This window comes from Lottia gigantea (assembly GCF_000327385.1).
Source record: "Lottia gigantea unplaced genomic scaffold LOTGIsca_23, whole genome shotgun sequence".
Lineage (NCBI taxonomy): Eukaryota > Metazoa > Mollusca > Gastropoda > Lottiidae > Lottia > Lottia gigantea.
The window spans coordinates 2,171,730-2,193,256 of record NW_008708645.1 but is presented as its reverse complement, the minus strand read 5'-3'; the positions used below and the strand labels follow the sequence as shown (position 1 = coordinate 2,193,256).

The 21,527-nt window shown below is 30.9% G+C and overlaps 2 protein-coding genes across 2 annotated transcripts; one reads left to right on the top strand and one right to left on the bottom strand.

Annotated features, from left to right (window-relative positions):
* Nucleotides 1-245: 245 nt before the first annotated feature.
* LOTGIDRAFT_116148 (hypothetical protein) lies at nucleotides 246-12,018 on the top strand (the record flags this gene model as incomplete). Its single annotated transcript, XM_009055006.1, has 7 exons — nucleotides 246-421; nucleotides 1,027-1,290; nucleotides 7,692-7,811; nucleotides 8,352-8,447; nucleotides 8,967-9,024; nucleotides 11,403-11,480; nucleotides 11,893-12,018. Coding segments are annotated over 7 exons (918 nt in total), but the record flags the coding sequence as incomplete, so codon positions are not given.
* Nucleotides 12,019-17,357: 5,339 nt separating this feature from the next.
* Nucleotides 17,358-21,512, bottom strand: LOTGIDRAFT_116132 (hypothetical protein; the record flags this gene model as incomplete). The annotated part of the gene is made up of 6 exons (XM_009055005.1): nucleotides 17,358-17,484; nucleotides 17,864-17,947; nucleotides 18,327-18,436; nucleotides 19,312-19,553; nucleotides 19,950-20,127; nucleotides 21,312-21,512. 6 exons carry the CDS (start codon nucleotides 21,510-21,512, stop codon nucleotides 17,358-17,360), a joined length of 942 nt encoding a protein of 313 aa, XP_009053253.1.
* Between the last annotated feature and the right edge of the window lie 15 nt (nucleotides 21,513-21,527).

Sequence of the window (21,527 nt, the reverse complement as noted above, 5' to 3'; positions counted from 1 at the left end):
AATATTACGAGGTTTCAGCAAAATCTGTCACGAATTGGACCTTCTACAATGTTTACGCGTTTTTAAGAACAAGGGCAATACCTCATACTTTTTGATGCTTCTGATTTTGGATAGGGTTCATCCTTGGGTGATTACAAACACTCACACCAAGTTCTATCAAAATCCATTCAGAATTGTGCCTTCTAGAATGTTAGGTGACTTGGTTGATAAGCAAGCATTCACACAATTCACCCCAGTTATTGTATATTTTAGGTACTGGAACATTTGGTAGAGTGGTACAAGTCAGACACAAAGACACTAAAGAATATATGGCATTAAAAGCAATGGCAATCACAGATGTCGTCCGGTTAAAACAAATAGAACATATTAAAAATGAGAAAGAAATTTTAGCATCTATCAGTCATCCATTTATTGTAAATATGTAAGTATGTTATTTAATATTTGGTATTTTAATGCTGACTCTGAAATTGGTAATAAGTCTAGATATTGGATGGTTTTCCTACAATTCTACAAATTGATTTAGTCTGTTATTGACTTTCTCACATGCATTCTAAATTGGCTATTGTGCCCCTGAATGGAATTATAAGAAATACCTGTACACAGAGTTTGAGTACAGACTGACTTTAGTTCCTAAATTTTTAAAGGTCATTTCCACTCTCAAAGGTGCCATAAGAAGGATGCCATCAAAAGGGAAGAACCTGTTGCATAGTGCTCAATGCTGGTTTCTGTTACTGAAATTTACTTCAAATTTGATTGCTGAATTTGACACTAAATTTAGGAAACCTCGACTGAAATCAAAATGCTGATATTGGTTCTCATAAACTTCCAACCTTCGTCAATGAAAGGAATGATTGAATTTGTAAGGAAAAGCCTGTCAAATACTCTGAATAGGTTCAATGGAATGAAAAACCAAAACCTAGAATTCAGGAGGCTGTTGTACCATAGCTGAAAACCTGGAAAAGCGTGTCTCACATAATTGGTTTAGGATAATGGGGTATTCATATGCATTCTCGTTATATTTTTCAGGAAAAAGGCCTGGCATACAGACGTATTTTTATATATGTTAATGGAATATATTCCGGGGGGTGAACTATTTACTTATTTAAGACAACGGGGACGATTTCCTGTCAATGCCTCCATTTTTTATTCGTGTGAAATTATTAGTGCTTTAGACTATTTACATGTGAACTCTATTGTATACAGAGACTTAAAACCAGAAAACTTATTATTAGACCCAGATGGACACTTAAAAATTACTGATTTCGGTTTTGCAAAGAAAATTCAAGATAGGTGAGTACATTTCAATAGAAAAGCTTTGAGAAATATCCATGTTTTTTAAGGATGTACTTTCTCATATAGGCTATACCATCTTCACAATTTCAGTAGACATTATGAAATCTGTCTTATATCTGATATAACTAGGCACTTTTCTTTCATGAAAAATTTTAACTATATGGCTTTATATATGTTTACAGTCTTTCTGTCGAGAGCTGATTGGCTGTATTCACTTGCAATTAAATTAATTAAATTAATGCAATTAAATCCCTGCATTTACAAACTTCTGTGATACAAAAAAAAATTGTCAGATTTTATGAAGAAAAATTATGTGTTAGTTTATATCCACAAGATCTTGGACGGGTTTGAATTTGACTGGATTCAGTACATATTTCCTAAGTTACAGCTCTTGATATACCAAAAATAAGTCAAAATAGACTGCTTGTTCTAGTTCAGAGGGATTAGTCATTGGAACACTGCCAGTTCATGACCCCTAATGGGTTCTTAAGGCTGACTTTGCCAAGAGTCACACATTTTTAAACCTAGCTAATCAGTAATAGTGTTCACAGCTCATTGAGGCTTCAAGTCCTTATCCTAAAAAAAATGTAAAGGGTCCTAGACAATCTGTTAAATGTCTTTTGATAGGATAACGTCACCAAAATCTGAACTGTCTAAAATTGGTCCATTTTGAAACCCTTAAAGGAGAACCTTCACTATCTGTTCAACCAATCATACCTTAGTTTCAGAAACAGGAATTTTTTTAGCTTACATTATCAGAAATAGTGTTCACAGCTCATTGTCGAAATTTTCGAATTTTAGTGACACTATGCCATATATAGAAAACACATATACAGAAATAGACAGTGAAATTTCTAGTTTGAGGTATATTTGAAGGTATTATGCGATTTTCTTGCGTTTTAGTATTTTTTGATACTAGTAAAGCACATTAAGGACCCAAATCAATCCCTGAAGATGCTGACTGTTCCCCTTTAAGAGTGACCAAAGGAATTTCTCCTGATTGGCAAATACAAACCAGCTAGAAAGTTCCTCTGTTCCAAAATTTTTGTCCTAGCTGAGACAGAAATGACAATGGACAATCAAATTGCTCATCAGATGAGCTGTTATCAGTCAGGAAATGTCTCCTCAAGAATACAGTGTATAGAAAAATTTTTAAAATGGTAAATCTAATTTCAAACCAAAATTAATTCTAAATAATTATAATATAAAGTGTCCAGATACAACCACTTTGTAATTTGAATTGTTGTGAATGTTAAGAAATAACATTGAATAAATAGACATTTTGTTTTTTATTCATTCAATTGTTGAGATAGTTTCAGATTTAAAACGTCTATTTCAGCACTGTTATAAGGCATCTTTCACCTGGGAACCCAGAAGCATTTTTAGCAATAAAATATACTTTTAAAAAAAATACACAGATATTAAAGAAAAACAAGATTGAATATTTCAGCTAATGAATACAATAATACGAAAAAAAATGTAGCGTCAGTATAGACCAACACAACACACGTACAGATTAACAACTACTCTGGGATGATATAAATTGTTATTGAAAAGTAAACAAATTACAATGGTGAAATGAGAACTGGGGTATTTTACATAGCCCAGCGCATGCGCAAGTATGCATAGAACATAGGCGTTCGTACAATTAATAATAACAGTTAACACGTTACTATAGACCTTTATAGTATACTGGTGTAGCAGAAAAAAGTAATTGCATAAGCTCAAGATTAAAGACATTTTTAAGCCATTAAACATTAGATCTATCTAGGCATCTGGGCAGTCATAAAACCTATATTTTGATTAAACCAACAAACAGGGAATATTTAAGTGTATCATTATTCAACAGTTTATGTCAAGATCTATTAATAAAAATATATACAGAGTAATGCAATGGTTTCTTCTCTCAGGCCAACTAATAACTATATATATATATAAATATATATATATACAGACAGGTGTTGTAAATTATAACAATGGTAAGATTAGTCAAGTACATGATGGTACAAATTGTTAGACTTCATCATGTTCTTAACTTGTCTGATTACGCTACAGTCAAAAATAGATTTGAAGAATGCACTTAGGTTGCTCATTAGACAAGTAAAATTGATAAATTCCCAAATGAATGGAATAAGAAAAAATATTACTGGAGCCTATTTTAGTCTGTCTTCTAGTGATTAGTCTAAAAATCTGATTTATTCATGACTGATGTACTACTTTATTTTAGACTCTTAACCTGTGTCTCATTTTTAATGACAAAATCTTTGGCTTGTTTTTAGATTCTAGCTTGGCAGATACTGATAATTGTCTCTTGCACTAAAAGTCTGATTTATTTGAAACTCTGGTCTCTACAGTCTGACTTATCGGTGAATGAAATTCTGTATCGAAGAAATCTGACTGTAATCCTGGCTCTGAAAGTCTGACTTATTTAAAACTGAATGAATTTCTGTCTCATGAGACTTGACTATAACTCTGACTTTCAAAGTCTGACTTTTCATTGAAACTCAGACACTTTCAAAGTCTGTCTTTTCAGTGAAACTCTGATCTTAAAAGTCTGTTTTTTCATTGAAATTCTGAATTTCAAAGTCTGTCTTTTCATTGAATCTCTGACTTTCAAAGTCTGTATTTTCATTGAATCTCTGAATTTCAATGTCTGTCTTTTCATTGAATCTCTGAATTTCAAAGTCTGTCTTTTCATTGAATCTCTGACTTTCAAAGTCTGACTTTTCATTAAATCTCTGAATTTCAATGTCTGTATTTTCATTGAATCTCTGAATTTCAATGTCTGTCTTTTCATTGAATCTCTGACTTTCAAAGTCTGTCTTTTCATTGAATCTCTGAATTTCAATGTCTGTCTTTTCATTGAATCTCTGACTTTCAAAGTCTGTCTTTTCATTGAATCTCTGACTTTCAATGTCTGTCTTTTCATTGAATCTCTGACTTTCAATGTCTGTCTTTTCATTGAATCTCTGACTTTCAATGTCTGTCTTTTCATTGAATCTTTGACTTTTGAAGTCTGACTTTGAAACACCATAAAGTTCAACTAGGACTTGATACTTCTCTAGTGCATTAAAAATACCCTATGTATTCATAACCTAACATTGTTGTGATCTTTAGATAGTAAATTTAGAAAGATGAAAGTGTATTTTGGATTACATTATTTATTTGGTATAGAATCAAGAATTAAGTGAAAACATCTGGTTTATACCTAATGATAAATATAAGATCAAATAATACTACTTATTAGGCCAGAATAGATACAAATTTTAGTGTAATGAAATATTTCAGTTCCCAGTAAAAAGTGAAATTAATTCTCATCTTTACTATGGGATTTTAAGCTTTTGACTTGAAAGTTTTAAAATGAACACTTTTGTTAAGGAACTACAAATCCTTAGACTAAATTTTAAAAATATTTGACCCCTAATCATCTTTGAGGTAAGAATGACAATGAAGTGATATTCCATGCATGATTTTTGAATTTATTGACTACAGATAAAGCTAATTTCTATTTGATTTTAAGCACAATTTAATGGTAGGAAATGACTCTTGAAGATTAGGGATAATACATTGCTATGAGCTATCTTATATTTCTGAGAAGCTAAAAGGGGCATTCCCCTTTTTTTTAAAAGATGTTTTCATTATCAAAAACATCTTAAATTAGCATATACCTGAAATGCTATTTATATATATATGTATCTACTTGATCAAACTGATTTTGTTTTAAAAGGGTTAATTAAAAACTGAGAATACTAATTGTTAATTAAGCAGTTTGATCTAGTTTCGGTGATTGGCTTTATGGCTCGTTATATAGATAAGTGACATATTTCTCTACAATTAGGCGCTTATTTTACTCAAATTTTTTTAGTTAAAACTTTCAGATATGTTATTGGATACATTTTTATAGATTTTGGTTTATAGCTTTCACAAATTTGAGCAGAAAAAAATTTCGACCTACTGAAAAACAGGAATGTCCCTTTAAAGTGAAGCAAGTTTTACCACCTATTTAGCAAGTTAGGCTTGGTATTTCATTTTATGGTCCGTTAAATGAAACTGTTTTGTCTTGGTCTAACTAGAGAACTCTGTACCTCATAAGAGTAAATTTTGTGTGTAATTAGTATAATTTGGAGGCTAAATACCATAAATTTCTGGTAGAATGTACTAAAGACTGGTGTCTGTTAGTGTTATTGCCAGTGTTTTTAGTACATCGTGTTTACACAACATTATATAATCACATCATTATATTGGTTTTATTATACTCTATTCTTATCTGTCAGTGACTTTTACCTCAGTTTCACAATACCTGTTGCATTTCTTTAAGTTGAACCGTTTCAAATATCAACAACATTTCTGTCTGATATTCAAAACAAAAACATTAAGTTAAATGGCAAGGTGGGATCAAGGTTAAAGAATGGCTTCCTTTGATCTTATTACATCCCCAGTCTTCTTTTTAATTTAAGACTTCTATGTAGCTATTCACAAACTCAAATGGTGAAATTTTCTAAAATAGAATATTAAATTAAATCATTGCTAATATAGAAAAACAAAACCGGTGGGTAAGATGGGTTCAACCTTGACTTGACATGGGGTTGCTCTTAATAGGGAGTGATGCCATCACTAGCTCAGTTTCATTATAAGATTTACAGCTTCAAACACTTAGTTTTAGTGGAATTGCAGGAACCACAGACTGGAAATCCTCCAACTGGAGTCCTGATAAACATGAAAAATTTAGGATCCCTTTATGCTCTTAGATATTACTAACTTTGAAATGAAGTTGATAAAATCACGAAAATATTGGTATAACATTAACAGAGCAACTGAACTTGAAAAGTACCCTAATTGAGTCAAATATCACATGAACTTCCATTTGAAAGAAGGGCAATTTGAAAGGGTCTGCTGCACTATCATCAGCTGAATCAATGTAGAACCATTATAGACATTTCTCACTTAACGCTTAAAGGGAGTGTAAAGAGGTTTTATAGCATTTTATGTGAATCGGGGACACCTTTGAGTTCTATTTGGGACATTCCAATTCTTCAAGAATGCATGTAGTTCCTGCAATTTCAGAAAGAGTTAACTGGAAATGATGCAGCTCCCACAAAAGAATTTGTAACCAGACTACCACCAGACCACAATAATATGATAATATATGTTTTCTCCCTTTGTCAGCTTTTTAACTAAAGATTTTCTGACTCACATTTTGCGTCACCATTGCTTTATAATTAATTAATAAAGAATTGTAATGTCCCAAATAGAAGTCAAATAAGTGCCTTATACAAAACCACTTACACTCCCTTTAATAGGCTTCAATACAATTCATCGAATATATGAAATTAAATGGCTAAATGGGTACTTGAATATAGATTGCACCTAACAAGATTGAGGGCGTTGACTGGTTTATTTCATCTTGTGAATATGTGCATGATTTCTTGAGAGTGGTTGTGCAATGATAATACAAAGAAAAATAGGTAGCTCTTTTTCTGGACTTTTTAAATCTTGGTGGTAACCATGGAAAAGTAAAAAATTTGAGTGAAAATTGGGCTAGACAATCTTGTGTCAACCAGGACACATTTTTCGATTGAAAACCAGATACTTATATTGTGGGATATTTTCGAAATTTTCGAAAATTCTAAAAACTTAATGATTGATTAATTAATTAACAGATGTGTTTGGTAACAGTTTAAACCACCCATGGTCTTGCAATATTTGATAATCTGATATTATATAAACTGAACTGAGAGATTTCCCTTTGATGAAATTGTGTTGATGAGGGCACCATTTGTATCCTGTTCAGTAACGTTTTGCTTCTATTTTCAATGATTTCTATAATGACTCTTTTTGAAGCTTGGTGAAATGACAGTCAGGTCATGGAGCAAAACTTCATTTAGAATGAATTATATGACTTTCTGTTTCTATTAATCACTGATATCTCTGGAACTAGAATACATAGGTTCAAAAGACCTTCTCATATTGTCTCCTCCCAATAAAGAACTCTGTTCATAATTATTTTTATACACCCACATTTCCATGTGGACAATTAATAATGACCATTAATAATGATTGAACATTCAAACCAATGAAAAAGATGATGGTGATCACAGTTTAAACAAATAAGCTGGACTCTAATGACAGGATACAAAGTGAGTCAAATACAATTACAAAACTCCCTCTAATACAAAAGCTTCCTCAAGGAGGACTAATTACAAAATAAAGAAATAAAGAAGAAGTCACAAAGGTTATGACATCATCAAGCTGATGTAGACATATATTGCTGTCACCCCTGTCCTTCACCCCTATCCGTCCGTCCGTGCTAGGCAACCACTTGTTCTCAAATGGCATTCTCAACAAAACTTCTATAGCATGGTCAGTTTATAATTTTACATATCCTCTGTCTATTTCAGAACGTGGACATTATGTGGAACACCAGAATATCTCGCTCCAGAAATTATACAGAGTAAAGGTCATAATAAAGCTGTTGATTGGTGGTCACTTGGTGTTCTTATATTTGAAATGTTAGTTGGGTAAGTCAAGGGTTTATAATGAATATAATTTGCATAGGAAGAAAATAGAATTTTACCAAAAATATAAGTAATATTTAAGGATCTTAGTAGCTAATACTTCGCCAAATTCCTTGAATTGTATCTTTCCTGGATTATTCATACCCATTTGAAACTGGGTCGACTGGAATAATGAGAAAAGATGACTTAATTTTTTTGCTAACAACCAATGTTATAACTCACTAACACTGAAATATTTAATTACACCTGAAAATCACCTTAGAGCACTGTGACCAACTTATCTATAACTCTTTGAAGTAGTTTCCATATATACGAAAAAGTCTTGGCTTGTTTCTTACTTTGTAATAATAATGAACGTTGGCACAAGGCTTACACATTAATGTTTAGAATTGATGTTATTCTTAACATCTGCATCAGGGCTGTTGAAATGGCTCTGTCAAATGGCCAACGGTCAATATCCTATACTGGACATCAAGCTATCAAGGCAGATCCATGGACATCCTGTTTATTTTCATGTATTCTTTATCATTGATATATTTGCAGGTATCCACCATTTTATGATGATAATCCATTTGGAATTTATAAGAAAATATTGGATGGGAAAATTTCCTGGCCAAAATTAATTGATCCTGTTGCCAAGTAAGACATTGTTGTTTGTGATTGTCATAAATTCATCATCCTGTAATTTTTCCAACAAAAAGTGTGTTTCTGTTGAATTAGTAGCAATAAGACTGATTTTACCATTCACTGGTGTGTTGGATATTTGTTCTGTAAGTCAAAAGATATCAATTTCCATCTTCACAATGTCAAGCTATGGTGAACTTTGTTTTATACATTGACTGCAATAGCCATCTTTCTTGTATCACAGAATGCAGCAATTTGATTGGATTGTACATAACCCATAACAGCCAATCATAGCCCTCGACATAAAGACTGTAAGCATTATGGGATTTTGTGACAGACTTTCTGTCGAGGACCCTGATTGGCTGTATTCACTTAATTACAATTCAACCAAAACTCTGCATTTACAAACTTCCTTAACATAAGAAAGGTGGCCATTTCAGTCAAGGTATAAGAAAAAGTTTGTGATATCATTGTGAAGATGGTGTATGAACCTAATGATGAAATGTTTAACTACATATGTCATGTCTATTATAGAGATTTAATAAAGAAATTACTGTGTCAAGATAGAACAAGAAGATTAGGCAATATGAGGGTAGGTATTCAAGTCACATTGACGCTTGCACCATTTCTGTTTGCACTTCGGCCAATGATTAAAGTCTTAGTGAACTAGCATGAGGTGTGTGAAAAGGGTTCATACCTGGCATAGACATAACCCATGCATGAACATGCAAGCGCCAAATCAGCACAAACACAGCCACCGCATGAATTCATTATTTAAATTAGGCGTACAGGTAGTGCACTTCAGTGAGGTGTCAATGTGGCATTACAGGATACACTTGCTCTGATATAACATCAGATAAATTATCTTTTCTGGAAAGTTTATCAATGATCAACAAGAACTGTGAATGTCCATATGCTTGTATTCCATTGTATATTTACCATGATGGCCAAGATTTAAGAGCCATGACCGAATATAAGATAAAAATTAGAGCATTGTTAAGATTCCCTATTTGTTTAGTGCATTTAAATAGGTGGTAGCCTATTGGGTTGACTTATACCATCATTGACCAAACTATGAACAATGTCATACTTTGTTTACAATATTAACATCAACTTCTGATACTTGACATATTTCCTAATAGGATATAACCGACATATTTTGCATTTAAAAGGATATGAATAAGGTTATAAATAATTAACATACCGGTAACATGATATGCATAATAAAGGGGCAACATGATTACCATTTCACTTGCCTAAGAGTATTTTTGCATTCTTTATGGTTTTTATAAATATTCCATTTGATTTAAACAATTTTTATTCATGATTTTTCAAGTTAATGTAAAATGGTTTCAGAAACGTTCAACAGCAGATAAGTTGAACTACATGAAAATTCTATAAATTTTGACTGAAAATTGTTTAATGTAAATTTAAAGATGGTTTTCCTTATTTTTTAGTGTAAAATTAAGCAAATTATTATTGGTGTTTCTAATGAATTATCATGAATTCTTAATCATATCATTATGTGTTTATTGCATATAATTAAGAGTTTTAACCAATCATAAATGTTCATGTATATACAGTCTGGATAAACATAAAAAGACTTTTTGACCTTTCTTGATCTGTCACTCATTTGAATTCTGCTGGTAATTCTCTTCTAATTTAGCTAATTATGAATTAATTATGGACATGTGAGACAAATTGGTATTTTTCCAAGTCATTAGAACACCTCTACTTTCTATTCATATTAGTGTAAGGATTTTCATTTCATAAATGAAAATGAGGGAACCTATCTTTAAGTTGATATTTTGATGAAAATACGATTAACAAACACCACTTTGTAGTCAAAAAAACACATTAAAAAAATTTGCATTTATCATTGTCTTCTGCCATTTGCAAGTTCTTGAAATAGCTGAAGTAGTTATTTTGTATAATGAAATTAGTAGACCTTATTCCTTTAAAGTGATACTACGTCTTAGAATGAACATAAAATTTAATTCTCAAGAATGGTCAATATGAGTATATATTCATCAATGAACTTACATGGTGTCATAAAGTTACAATAGAATCCTTGTGAAATCTAGAAAATTGGAAAATTCATAAAACCAAGTAATTATTGAAAAATTCTAAATCATAATATTAAGCCTTTTTCAATAGTTTATTGCATTCTTTATTAAGTTTTTTGGATTTATCGGATTATATAAGGATCCTGTTATGTTATTTATGACACCAGGTATATCTACTGATGAATATAATGCTCTTATTGGCCAAGTTTAAATTTTTAAATTTTATGTTTATACTAAGACGTAGTATCACTTTAATATGTTAATGTGACTTGTAAAGTAGAGGCGAGCAAAGTCCATGTTTAGACATCAGGATATTATTTTGCAAATAAATCTGTTTACTTATATCTAGTACATGTTGATCTTATTTATAGGGATATAGTCATTTCAATATTTGTTATATCATCTGATACAGAATGATTTCAATCATACAAAAATTTAAATAAGGTTTTTATTCTGACAAAATAATTATTAAGATGACTTTCTCTTGAAAGTTTTAGTGCCATTAAATTTGATGGAACCACAGAAATCAGAATAGTGTCAATAGAATATATTACATATTATGTTTCTTGATACACCTTTGCTTACAATCCATTCATGTTGTTGCTTATTTGAAACTATGGCAATCATGTCCACTCAAGAATTTTTAAGGTGATTTCTAAATTTTTTATGTGTATCGGTGACACTGATAGTATGAATTTGCACCATTCCAATTTTCAAATCTGTGGTTCCTGCAATTCCACTACAACTAAGTGTTTGATGATGTCACTAATCACATAGGGCCTTATGTGATGAAGCAGATCTTCAATAAGTGACGTTATCAAACATTAATTTTTACTGATCAACTTGATGTACAACCCTGTATTTTTCATTGTAAAAATTGACCAATATTTCACTATTATTGTAGAATGGTGCAGAAGATATTAAGAAACATAGATGGTTTAAAAGTATAGATTGGGAAGATGTTGTCAATAGAAAACTTAAGGTAAACAAATTATTGTGTCATAGTGATCAAGACTTGCTCTCTGACATCTGAAATCACTGCAAAATATTAGCTCCCTTCAGAAAATTTTCTTATAAATATTCTTTACATTCACTGATCCTGTTCAATGAGCTTCTGTCTTGACAAACAGTATTATGGATAGTAATCATTGTAATAGAGCTGAAAAGATTTTTAACTTGAACTTAGGCTTAGGTTTTGGAAAACTGGCAAAATTAAAAACATACTTAATTAAACCAGATTAGCCTAGTGGACTCCCTGAAAACAGTTTGACAGAAGTTTTAGAAATATAAGCATGTCATGCACTCACAAGCATGTGCCGTCGTTAATACCTTCAGCGGAGATGAAATTCAATAAACGACAATTTTTTTTCACCCTAATCATTTTTGATTTTCAGGCACCCATTGTTCCAGAATTAACCCATTCTGGCGACACGACCAATTTCGATTCCTACCCAGAAAATGATTGGATAAATTCTGAACCATGTAGTCCAGAAGAATTGGAAAACTTTCTGGACTTCTAAAAAAAAGAATACCCCACAAACTGTTTCGTTTGAAATAAATATCCAAGTGTTCCTTTTTGAAAATATATATAATTTCCAAATTTGCAATGTGGTATTTAAGTGATACTTGTGTGTGTGTGTATATGTAGATTAGTGAGTGAGTGAGTTTTGATATTGTATTGATTTTATGATCTGTTTTGTTGGTCGAGCCATTTTTTGGTATTAAGACCAACCTTATTTTATTAAATTATTGACCCTATTTTATGGGTAAGGTTTTGTCTTACTAACTTTTAATTTTGAATTAAAAAATGTTTTATGTTTGATTTGGAGAAATTGTTGATATTTTAGGATGTAAATTTATATGTCAAGCAAAGATATTAATGTACATGTCCTTTTACAATTCAAAATACAAGAATTCCAAATGCACAAATTCAAAATATAAGAATCCAAAATGCACAAATTCTAAATACAAGAATTCAAAATATAAGAATTCGAAATACAAGAATTCAAAATGCAGGAATTCAAAATATAAGAATTCAAAATGCACAAATTCAAATTACAAGAATTCAAAATACAAGAGTACAAGTACAAGAATTCAAAATACAAGAATTCAAAAAACTAGATTTCAAAATAAAGTAGTACAAATTAAATGACTTTTTGGGCACCATATTTTCAACACTTGCTTCAAAAATGTTGTTCCAAATATCGAAGTTTGATTTTTCTTCATTTTGCCAACTCTTGAATCAGTTAAAAGAAGATAAAATATTGTTTGAGACAAATTGAACATATAATCAAATGTGAAATAAGTTTAATTTTTTTTGGAACAAGATCTGACTCTTATTTCACTGTGATAGATTTTTATCATTTCTGTTTAAAAAAAAAAGAATTTGACAACTGATAACATTAGACATAATATATTCTTCAAATTATTTGGTTAATCAGGTGATAAAACTTGATTTTCAGATGGAAAATCCAAGGAAATTTACTATGTATATATAGAAATAATATAGTTGATTTATTGTGAACCAGATGTCAAAATTTCTTTCTGAAGGAGTGACATGGATAGCTGAATTTTTAAACTGAATAATTAAACGTTTGTATTCCTGTTAAAGGGTAATTATGTAACGAGATTGTAAAGAGGTTTTCTGAAATTTTATGTGAAATGGGGACAATGATAGCATTAATTAACACCATTCCAATTTTCAATCAGAGGTTTATGGTTCCTGCAATTCCACTTAAAATAACTTTTTGATGACATCACTAATCGCAAAAGGCCTTATGTGATAAAGCAATATTTTGCGATTAGTGACGTCATTAAACACTTATTATATTAAACATCTGACTGGAATTTGGAATGGTGCAAATTGATGCTATCAGCGTTCCTGATACACATAAAAAATTTAGAAAACATCTTTATAATACCTTTAATAATCACATGTATAATATATTGCTAGTCAAAGATAGTTTTTTTTATGTTTAATATGTTCAGTATATTATATGTATTTGTAAATGGATTAATTATACATGAATAATCAAATGAGTAGGTCAAATGGATTTATAATTTTGTTTTTCAAACCAAAACTTTGAATTGTTAAAAAGATGATCCAGAAAACATCCTGAAAAGATTTCCTGGATATATATTTATTGAAGAGAATTTAGCCTATGTGATGTATTCTTTCTTTTTGTTCAATTATTATATAAAAAGAACTTTGTAATCTGTCTCAGAATCTTGTGGAATCCAGATTCTGAATATCTATACTAAATAATTTTATTTTATTTATTTTTAAGATTGACACAATCCCACTATACCTTTATAGTTGACACAGTCACAACACCAAATGACTCTTTTACATTGTAGACACTAGACAGTAAATGCCTCTATTACAATGTAGTCAGAAGACAGTAAATGCCTCTATAACATTGTAGGCACACAACAGCAAATGCCTCTACTCTTTAGACACTCAACAGTTATTGCCTCAATTACATTGTTGGCACTCACTAAATGCCTCTATAACAGGTAGGTTCTCAACAGTAAATGCCTCCATAACTTTGTAGATGCTTCACAGTCATAGCCTCTATTACATTGTCAGCACTCACTAAATGTCTCTGTGGGCACTCATTAAATGCCTGTATATCATTGTAGGCAATCAAAAGTCAATGCCTCTATAACTTTGTAGCCACTCAACAATAAATGCCTGTATAATAACATTATTCTCTGTAAATGCCTTATTTACATTGTAGTCCCTCAGTAAATGTCTCATTTACATTGTAGCCCTTAATCAAATCATTCAGTGGGTTTTGTCTATGATTAATTTGTTTGTTTTGTTAAAGATTATTATTATTATTATTTGTATGTATTTTATCTGTATATTTTGAGTCTTAATAATGCTGGGTCATGTTGCATTGCTCTCAGCTACAAATTCATGGATGATACTGAGTTTCAAATCCTTCTATTCTGTTTCTGAATGGTCTGATGAGGAAGAACAATGAATGCAGTGTACAATGAGGGAAATTTCGCAAGGAATCCAACATGACTTAATATGTGTTTGATACAACTAGATGTGATATTAGGTTTTTAAACTGTTTTTACCATGTCAGCCAAATAAATACATTTTTTACCAACTTAGTCTATTATAATTTCTTTTCACATCACTTTTCAGATGTACAGCCTTGTGTCTTTTGATTCTTGATTTTTAAGATAACATCCTGTTAAAATCATATTCAATATGAAATGTCAAGTAATAGATTTAAACCCTTTCAACCCGAGCAAACCAGATTACTCAATATATATTCACATAACGTTAACATCATATGCTTTAACTTTACCTAAAGTTCAGTGTATATGATGGTTACACTCAGTTTTCAAAGAATTTAGGAGATTCAGTAATGGAGGACAAGGCTTATAACTCAGAATCTACTAATCAAACCGAAACGAGGTCTTCAAACCAAGTTTGATCAACACTATGCATTCTAGAAAATTTACCAAGAAATGTAAATCTCACTGACATACTAATGCAAAGATGAACGTGAAGGTCAACAATATACAACCACATGCACATTGTGTTTAAATTGGATGAATAAAATAAACCGAATATAAGATCTAACTTTTAACATGTTTTATTTGTTATACTTTGTGCAAACAAAATACAATTTTTTATATGCTTTCTTATTAAGGCCATAGAAGATTGATAACCATAAGCATAAGAAATTTAGCTAAATATTATTATCAAATTAAATAGATGTTAAAGTCCAAAGAAAAGAGGAGGAGATAATGTCACTCAATAATGTCACTCAATTTTAGCCATTGCACATCACTTTTCAAAATATAAATTTGACTGATCCCAGTAATATTTTCATATGAGAAGGTAAATACATTTGGATGTAAAGGGGTAAGATGTCAGATATATATTTTGAAAGGTGATACATACAGTTGAGATTGAACTCTATCATTTGGTAAACAAATATTTACACAGCTATATTCTGTTAATCTTATTTAAAGGGATCAAAAGAAATTATTGTCTTTGTATGTGTATTGGGGACAGTTCTAAATTCAAATTGTACTATTTTGAATTTCGCACAAATGGTTCCTGTAATTGCAGACAAACTTAACAGGATTATGATGTCATTATCATTAAATGAGCCCAGATACACATAACCTCTGGAAAACAATCTCTTTATTCCTGTTTAAGTGTATCAGGGACATGGATAGCATCAATTTGCACCATTCCAATTTTCAATCAGACGTCTGTGGTTCCTGCAATTCCACTTAAACTAAGTGTTTGATGACGTCAATAATTGCAAAATATGCTTTATCACATCAGGCCTTTCGCGATTAGTGACATCATCAAACAACTAGTTTTAGTTGAATTACAGGAACCACAGAAGTCTGATTGAAAAATGGAATGATGCAAATTGATGTATCAGTGTCAGCAACACACATAAAATTTTTTAAAAAACCCCTTTTCAATCCCTTCAAGGTTATGAATTTTATATGGCCTGATATAATATACAATAAGTAGAAACTTAAATAAATGTTATTTACATTTCAAAGCATGATAATAATAATAATAATAGTAAACAAACACAACCAATAACAAAAAAAAATTGATTTTCAAGCTGTAGCTAATATACATTTGAAATAATTTTTGTTTTTGTTTTTTAGACAAATCTATTTGATTATCATATGGATTGAATAATGTGTACTAGGTTCAGAATAAGATTGAATCGGACAATTTTTCATAGACATCCTTGAAATTTTCATGGTTAGGATTCAAGTGGCCCTCACTCCATAGGGATCACCAGTTATGTTTTAACATGAAAAAGAATAGCGGTCATAAGTGTTGAACGCGTTCAGACTTTGTCAATTACATTATTCGCATCCATATGCAACTGAGTAATTGCTATGGTTTGAGGGTACCTTTAGAACAAACAATGATCTAATATGCAGTTTGTTAAACTATCCCACCTCTTACATTTGATATTATTATGTATAAAGATCTGGTTGAAGATAAAATCTATGACATGAGCTATTATCTTATTAAAATGGAGATCTGCAAGTTACTACACTCTATCCATGATCTGACAATTTTTATTTTCAAATTTTGTTCGGTCAAATTTTAAACACATAGTATAAAAAACAGGTAAAAATGCAAATGGTATTTTCTAATTAAACATGGAATTTGATTGGTTGAGTATATTAATATCCTAGAATATGTGTTACATAAAAATAGCATCAGATCATGGACAGCAAGATGAATTCGCCAGAAAAAAAACTCCAAAAACAAAAATTCTACATATGTATTTCTAGATTTGGTATTAAATATTGTTTCAAATTAACTCAACAGTATAATTAAAGCACTTTAATGATTATAAATAATACAGTTATCACATAAACAAATAGCATAAAATAACATAACTTAAAGGTTCTATATATTTTGGTTGCCTTCAATATTTTGTAACTTTTGGTAGTTTCATCAAATTTTCGAAATCAAACATTCCCAGTTATCAACCAAGCCATAACCTTACTTTGGAAGCTTTTTAAAAAGAAATTCTGTCTAATGAATTTTTTTTCACCAAATATATTTATTTTGTAATTTTATTGCTAAGTGTGAGGGTACCTTTAATTCACATTTAGATAGATGTCGGTTGGTAGCTAGAGACTGACTAATGTTGCTTGTGCCTATATAACAATACATATTCGAACAGTAGCTTTGTTTTAACAGATATCCGTTAAAGTAATAGCTATGGATTTAAAAATTAAGAAAACAATGTTTTTTTCTAAAATTTGGCTTGCCATCATAAAATATTTATCAAGCTTGAACTACACAACCTTTAAGTATGTTATTAGCAAGAATTGTGGTTTATAAACTTAAATCTATTGTTTCTAGACCAATATTCAGTGTATCTTTATAGGCCCAGACTAAACAATAATGACTAAATAACTGTACCATTAACTCTCTTTCATCCATAAACTCTATCTTCTCTATCCTGTAAATGAATAATGAAATAAATAAAAATAAAAATTATTGAATAATGAATTAATTGAATAATGAAATAATTGAATAATGAAGTTAATAAATAATAAAGTTAATAAATACTGAAATAATTGAATTAATGAAGTTAATAAATAATGAAATTATTGAATAATGAAATATTTGAATAATCAAGTTAATAAATAATAAAGTTAAACACTAAAATAATTGAATAATGAAAATATTGAACAATGAAATTAATGCCAAATGAAATTGTTTGAAAACTACAGGAGGTACAGAATTTACAGAATTATGAATCACAGGTGTTAAATCTGCTTTAAATTTTGACAATTTCAATATAAGCTATACTGTTGGTATATATCAGAAGTTATTACCTCCGTAATTCATCTGTTGGTAGACAATTATAAACTTTATTCATTTCTAAAGCATCAGCGTCAGCCCAACCATTAGATGTAAACCTTAAAACAGAGAGTTTGACATTAGCAGAGCAGAATAAACTCAGTAGTAAATATCAACTCCATACAACTTTCACAGAATTTGGTTAAGATATCAATCACATCAACAAATAAATACAAAATCAATCACACCATTATTCCTCTTTTAATGAATGATAATATATAGGAATTTTAAGTTATAGCACGAAAGCACAGGCACAGGCAATATCATGAGTTGGATGAAAGGGAGTGACTGGCTGTTTGTCAGTCATGTCTGGTTGGAGTTTCAAAAATATATTTTTTGGATGAACATGTTTTGAAATTATAATTTATTCATAAGGAGAAATTCATACATCATAATGTCCAGCATTAAATATGTTCTTGCTTTAAATTTAATGCATACCTTTGCATTTGTGATTGTAAGTTAGCACAGGCTGAAACCCCTGTTAAATAGCAGTCTCTTGATCTTAAATTATCCATCATAACTTGACCAAACTTGTCTCCCATATTAACCTGAAAATATGATTAATCATTAACAAAAACAGACATTATAAAGGCGATTCCCCAGCATCAAAATAACTTGAATTGTGTTCAATTTCATTAGCCTTTCGTACGAAGATTCTTCATTTTTGTTAATTGTCAATAAAGTGAGTAAACTTATTCATCATTTTAATATTTTCACTTGCTTGTAGCTGTTTTAAAGGGACAGATAGGCCATTTTTTTTAACCAATCATACTTTAATCTTAGAAACTGAAATTTTTTAGCTGAGCTAATCAGTAATAGTGTTCACAGCTCACTGTCGAAATTTAAGCCTGCAAATCCATTTGTGTCAAGAATTATCTTTGTTTGAATGTTAAAATGACGACTTGTCAATTTAAGATACACTGCGATATACTGAAAAGACATATACAGAAATATTGATAAAATTGAAGTATTTTTGTAATAATTATGTGATTTTCATACATTTCTAGTACCTCTGAAGACTATTTACATCTATTCAAGACTAAAATCAACCCCCCTTTAAGGCTTTGAAATTTTTTTTACACAGTGATAAGCAGTTGAAGTTTAAACTCTGTTGCTTTGCAGAGGAAATACTATTGTGGTGTCTAGACTAAAGTAGGTGTGTATAATCCAACACAGTAAATTGTCCTATTTAATTTTAATAATCATAATTCTAGTATGTCTCATGATCCTATTACATATCTATTATAGTGACACAAAGATTATTGCATAATACTGTATGGTTTTTGTTACATTAAAGCTGAACACTACACAGTTCTTAACAATAGTAAACCATTAAAAGATTTATTACCCTATATATGGTAATATAAAGGACTTTCAAAGCATTAATGAAAATATGTGACAGGGTTAGATGTCAAATACCAACCTGTTCATAATTAATAAAGAAAGCAGTTGGGAAGTGATCAGAAATCCATTTGATTAAACGCCCACTTTTATTAGAGTCTATATACACAAGTACACATTCTGCTATAAATACAGTAGGTATACTTCTATCAATTCCTGATTCCTGCAACTTCTTCTCTATATCACCAAGTTCTGTCAGGTTGGCACCAACGATATGGTAGTTAGCTGAATGCAGGTCATATTTACTGAGCATAATATCATCATCTGAAACATATTACATAAAATTTTACAGTTACCAAGCTATGGTTAGGTACTCAAATAAATTTCATTGCAAGAGTTGTAATCTTGCAAAAGGTGCGGGCACACTAAACAGCCTTGGTTGGCGATTTTTATTGCTGACTAGAGTCTTGTCAAGAAATTCACCGACTGGCTGCGGGCACATTGGCGACAAAAATCTCCCACTGATAATGAATAGGAAAACAATCAGAGTTGGCCATTTGGGAAATCCACTATATAATTTGATATGTATTATTTTTTATGTTATCTTATCTAAAAATGGCAAAATATAAAAGAGACCTCAGGCCTTATTTTTCACCCGTGTTACTAAAGATTTAACTTCTCTGGCAAATAAGATATATAAGCTTATTGCATTACCTTCACTAGAAATTTTATCTAAAAGAGGTTTCTTGGATTTGATATGATGGCATTTCTTGGCAGTGACAACAGGAAAGTCAATCTCTACAAACTTCTGGGGCATCAAATGTGCATCTTTTAACCTCCAAAATGTTGTATCATAACCTGCTCCTAGATTAATCACCTGGCATTTCTTATTTGTAAGCTGAAAAAAATGATATTTTAATTAGTAGAATTGATAATGGTACCTCATAATAAAAACAAAGTAATAAGAGAAATTTTGCCAGGACAGTGCCAATTTACAACTGTTGAGGGATCTTTAACCTGCACAGCCTGTAGCACACAGTCCCATCCAAATGACTAGACGCTTTTTACTTGTCAGCCTCTCTTACCTGCATCACTGACAGGGGGAAACCGAGTTGAAAAATCTGAAGTTATTATCTCGACCTATGCCGGGATTGAACCCAGGTTAGCAAGCAAGGGTCTAACTCACTGAGTCACCATGGCTTCCAAATATTAAGTAAAGACATTCTTCAAATATTGACATTGACAAATTGAAAATGAAATGAATGGAGTTTTACAGCTGACTTTTCTGCACCTGATTGTAGTGCTTGCACTACAAATATTGTACCGGTATCGCGAGGTTGTGTATCGATACTTGACCCTGCATCTCATTTCATAAAAAAACAAGCTGGTGAATGAAAGCCTAATTTTTTAGCAATGACTTGACTGAAAAACGTGTAAACTAATTATAAGACAGTGAATGTTAACCAATCCTATCAACTATATTACCAAATATCACAGTTATGAATTAATAAAATAATACTGAAACGTTGAAGATAAATGTTAATTTTTATCCCATTACCCCATATTACGCTATACGTATTGTATCACTTGTATCGCAATTTGTAAAGTGTCGCAGCATGACTGGCGATACCCAGCACTACCTGATTGGGCTAATGAAGACAGAGAGTTAATCAAAAGATTGCTCACTACCGAAACCATGTTTAAATAAAGTTCTGATCGAGTATGAGCAAAATGAAAACGAAACCCCCACAAATTTATAAAAAGTAAAACAAAACAATGTTATTAAGAAACCATCTTTAATTCAATTTGTCGCCGAATTAATTAGAAATTATCGCAGAGTTAACTTGAGTATGTCAACAAGTTAACTCACTTTGTCACCGAGTTAACTGTATCTTAGTTGACATGTCACCGAGATGACTGGTATTCATCATATCAATAGCATTAAGAGTAAATGCTAGCAAGATAGATCTCTTGGCTCATTACTAAACTGAGTAGACTGTGTCAGTGTCACTGAATTTACAGATACCAAAAGAACTAAATAAAATGGTAATTAAATATCTGATTGCTGAGGCTGTGACTCACCTTGATGAATTTCTCAAGTAACAACCTGATACTAGAAATACGAGCAAAATATCCACGATTTATTTCTGGAGCATGTCGAGCTGAGCCTTTTGGTATCATCAATGAAATGTATGGGTCATTCCAATATCCCTTTTCAACAGCATATCTTTTACATTGAGCAGCATCATCATTTGTTGCAATAACAGCATCTTCTGTGGCCATTTTGAAAGTTTACTA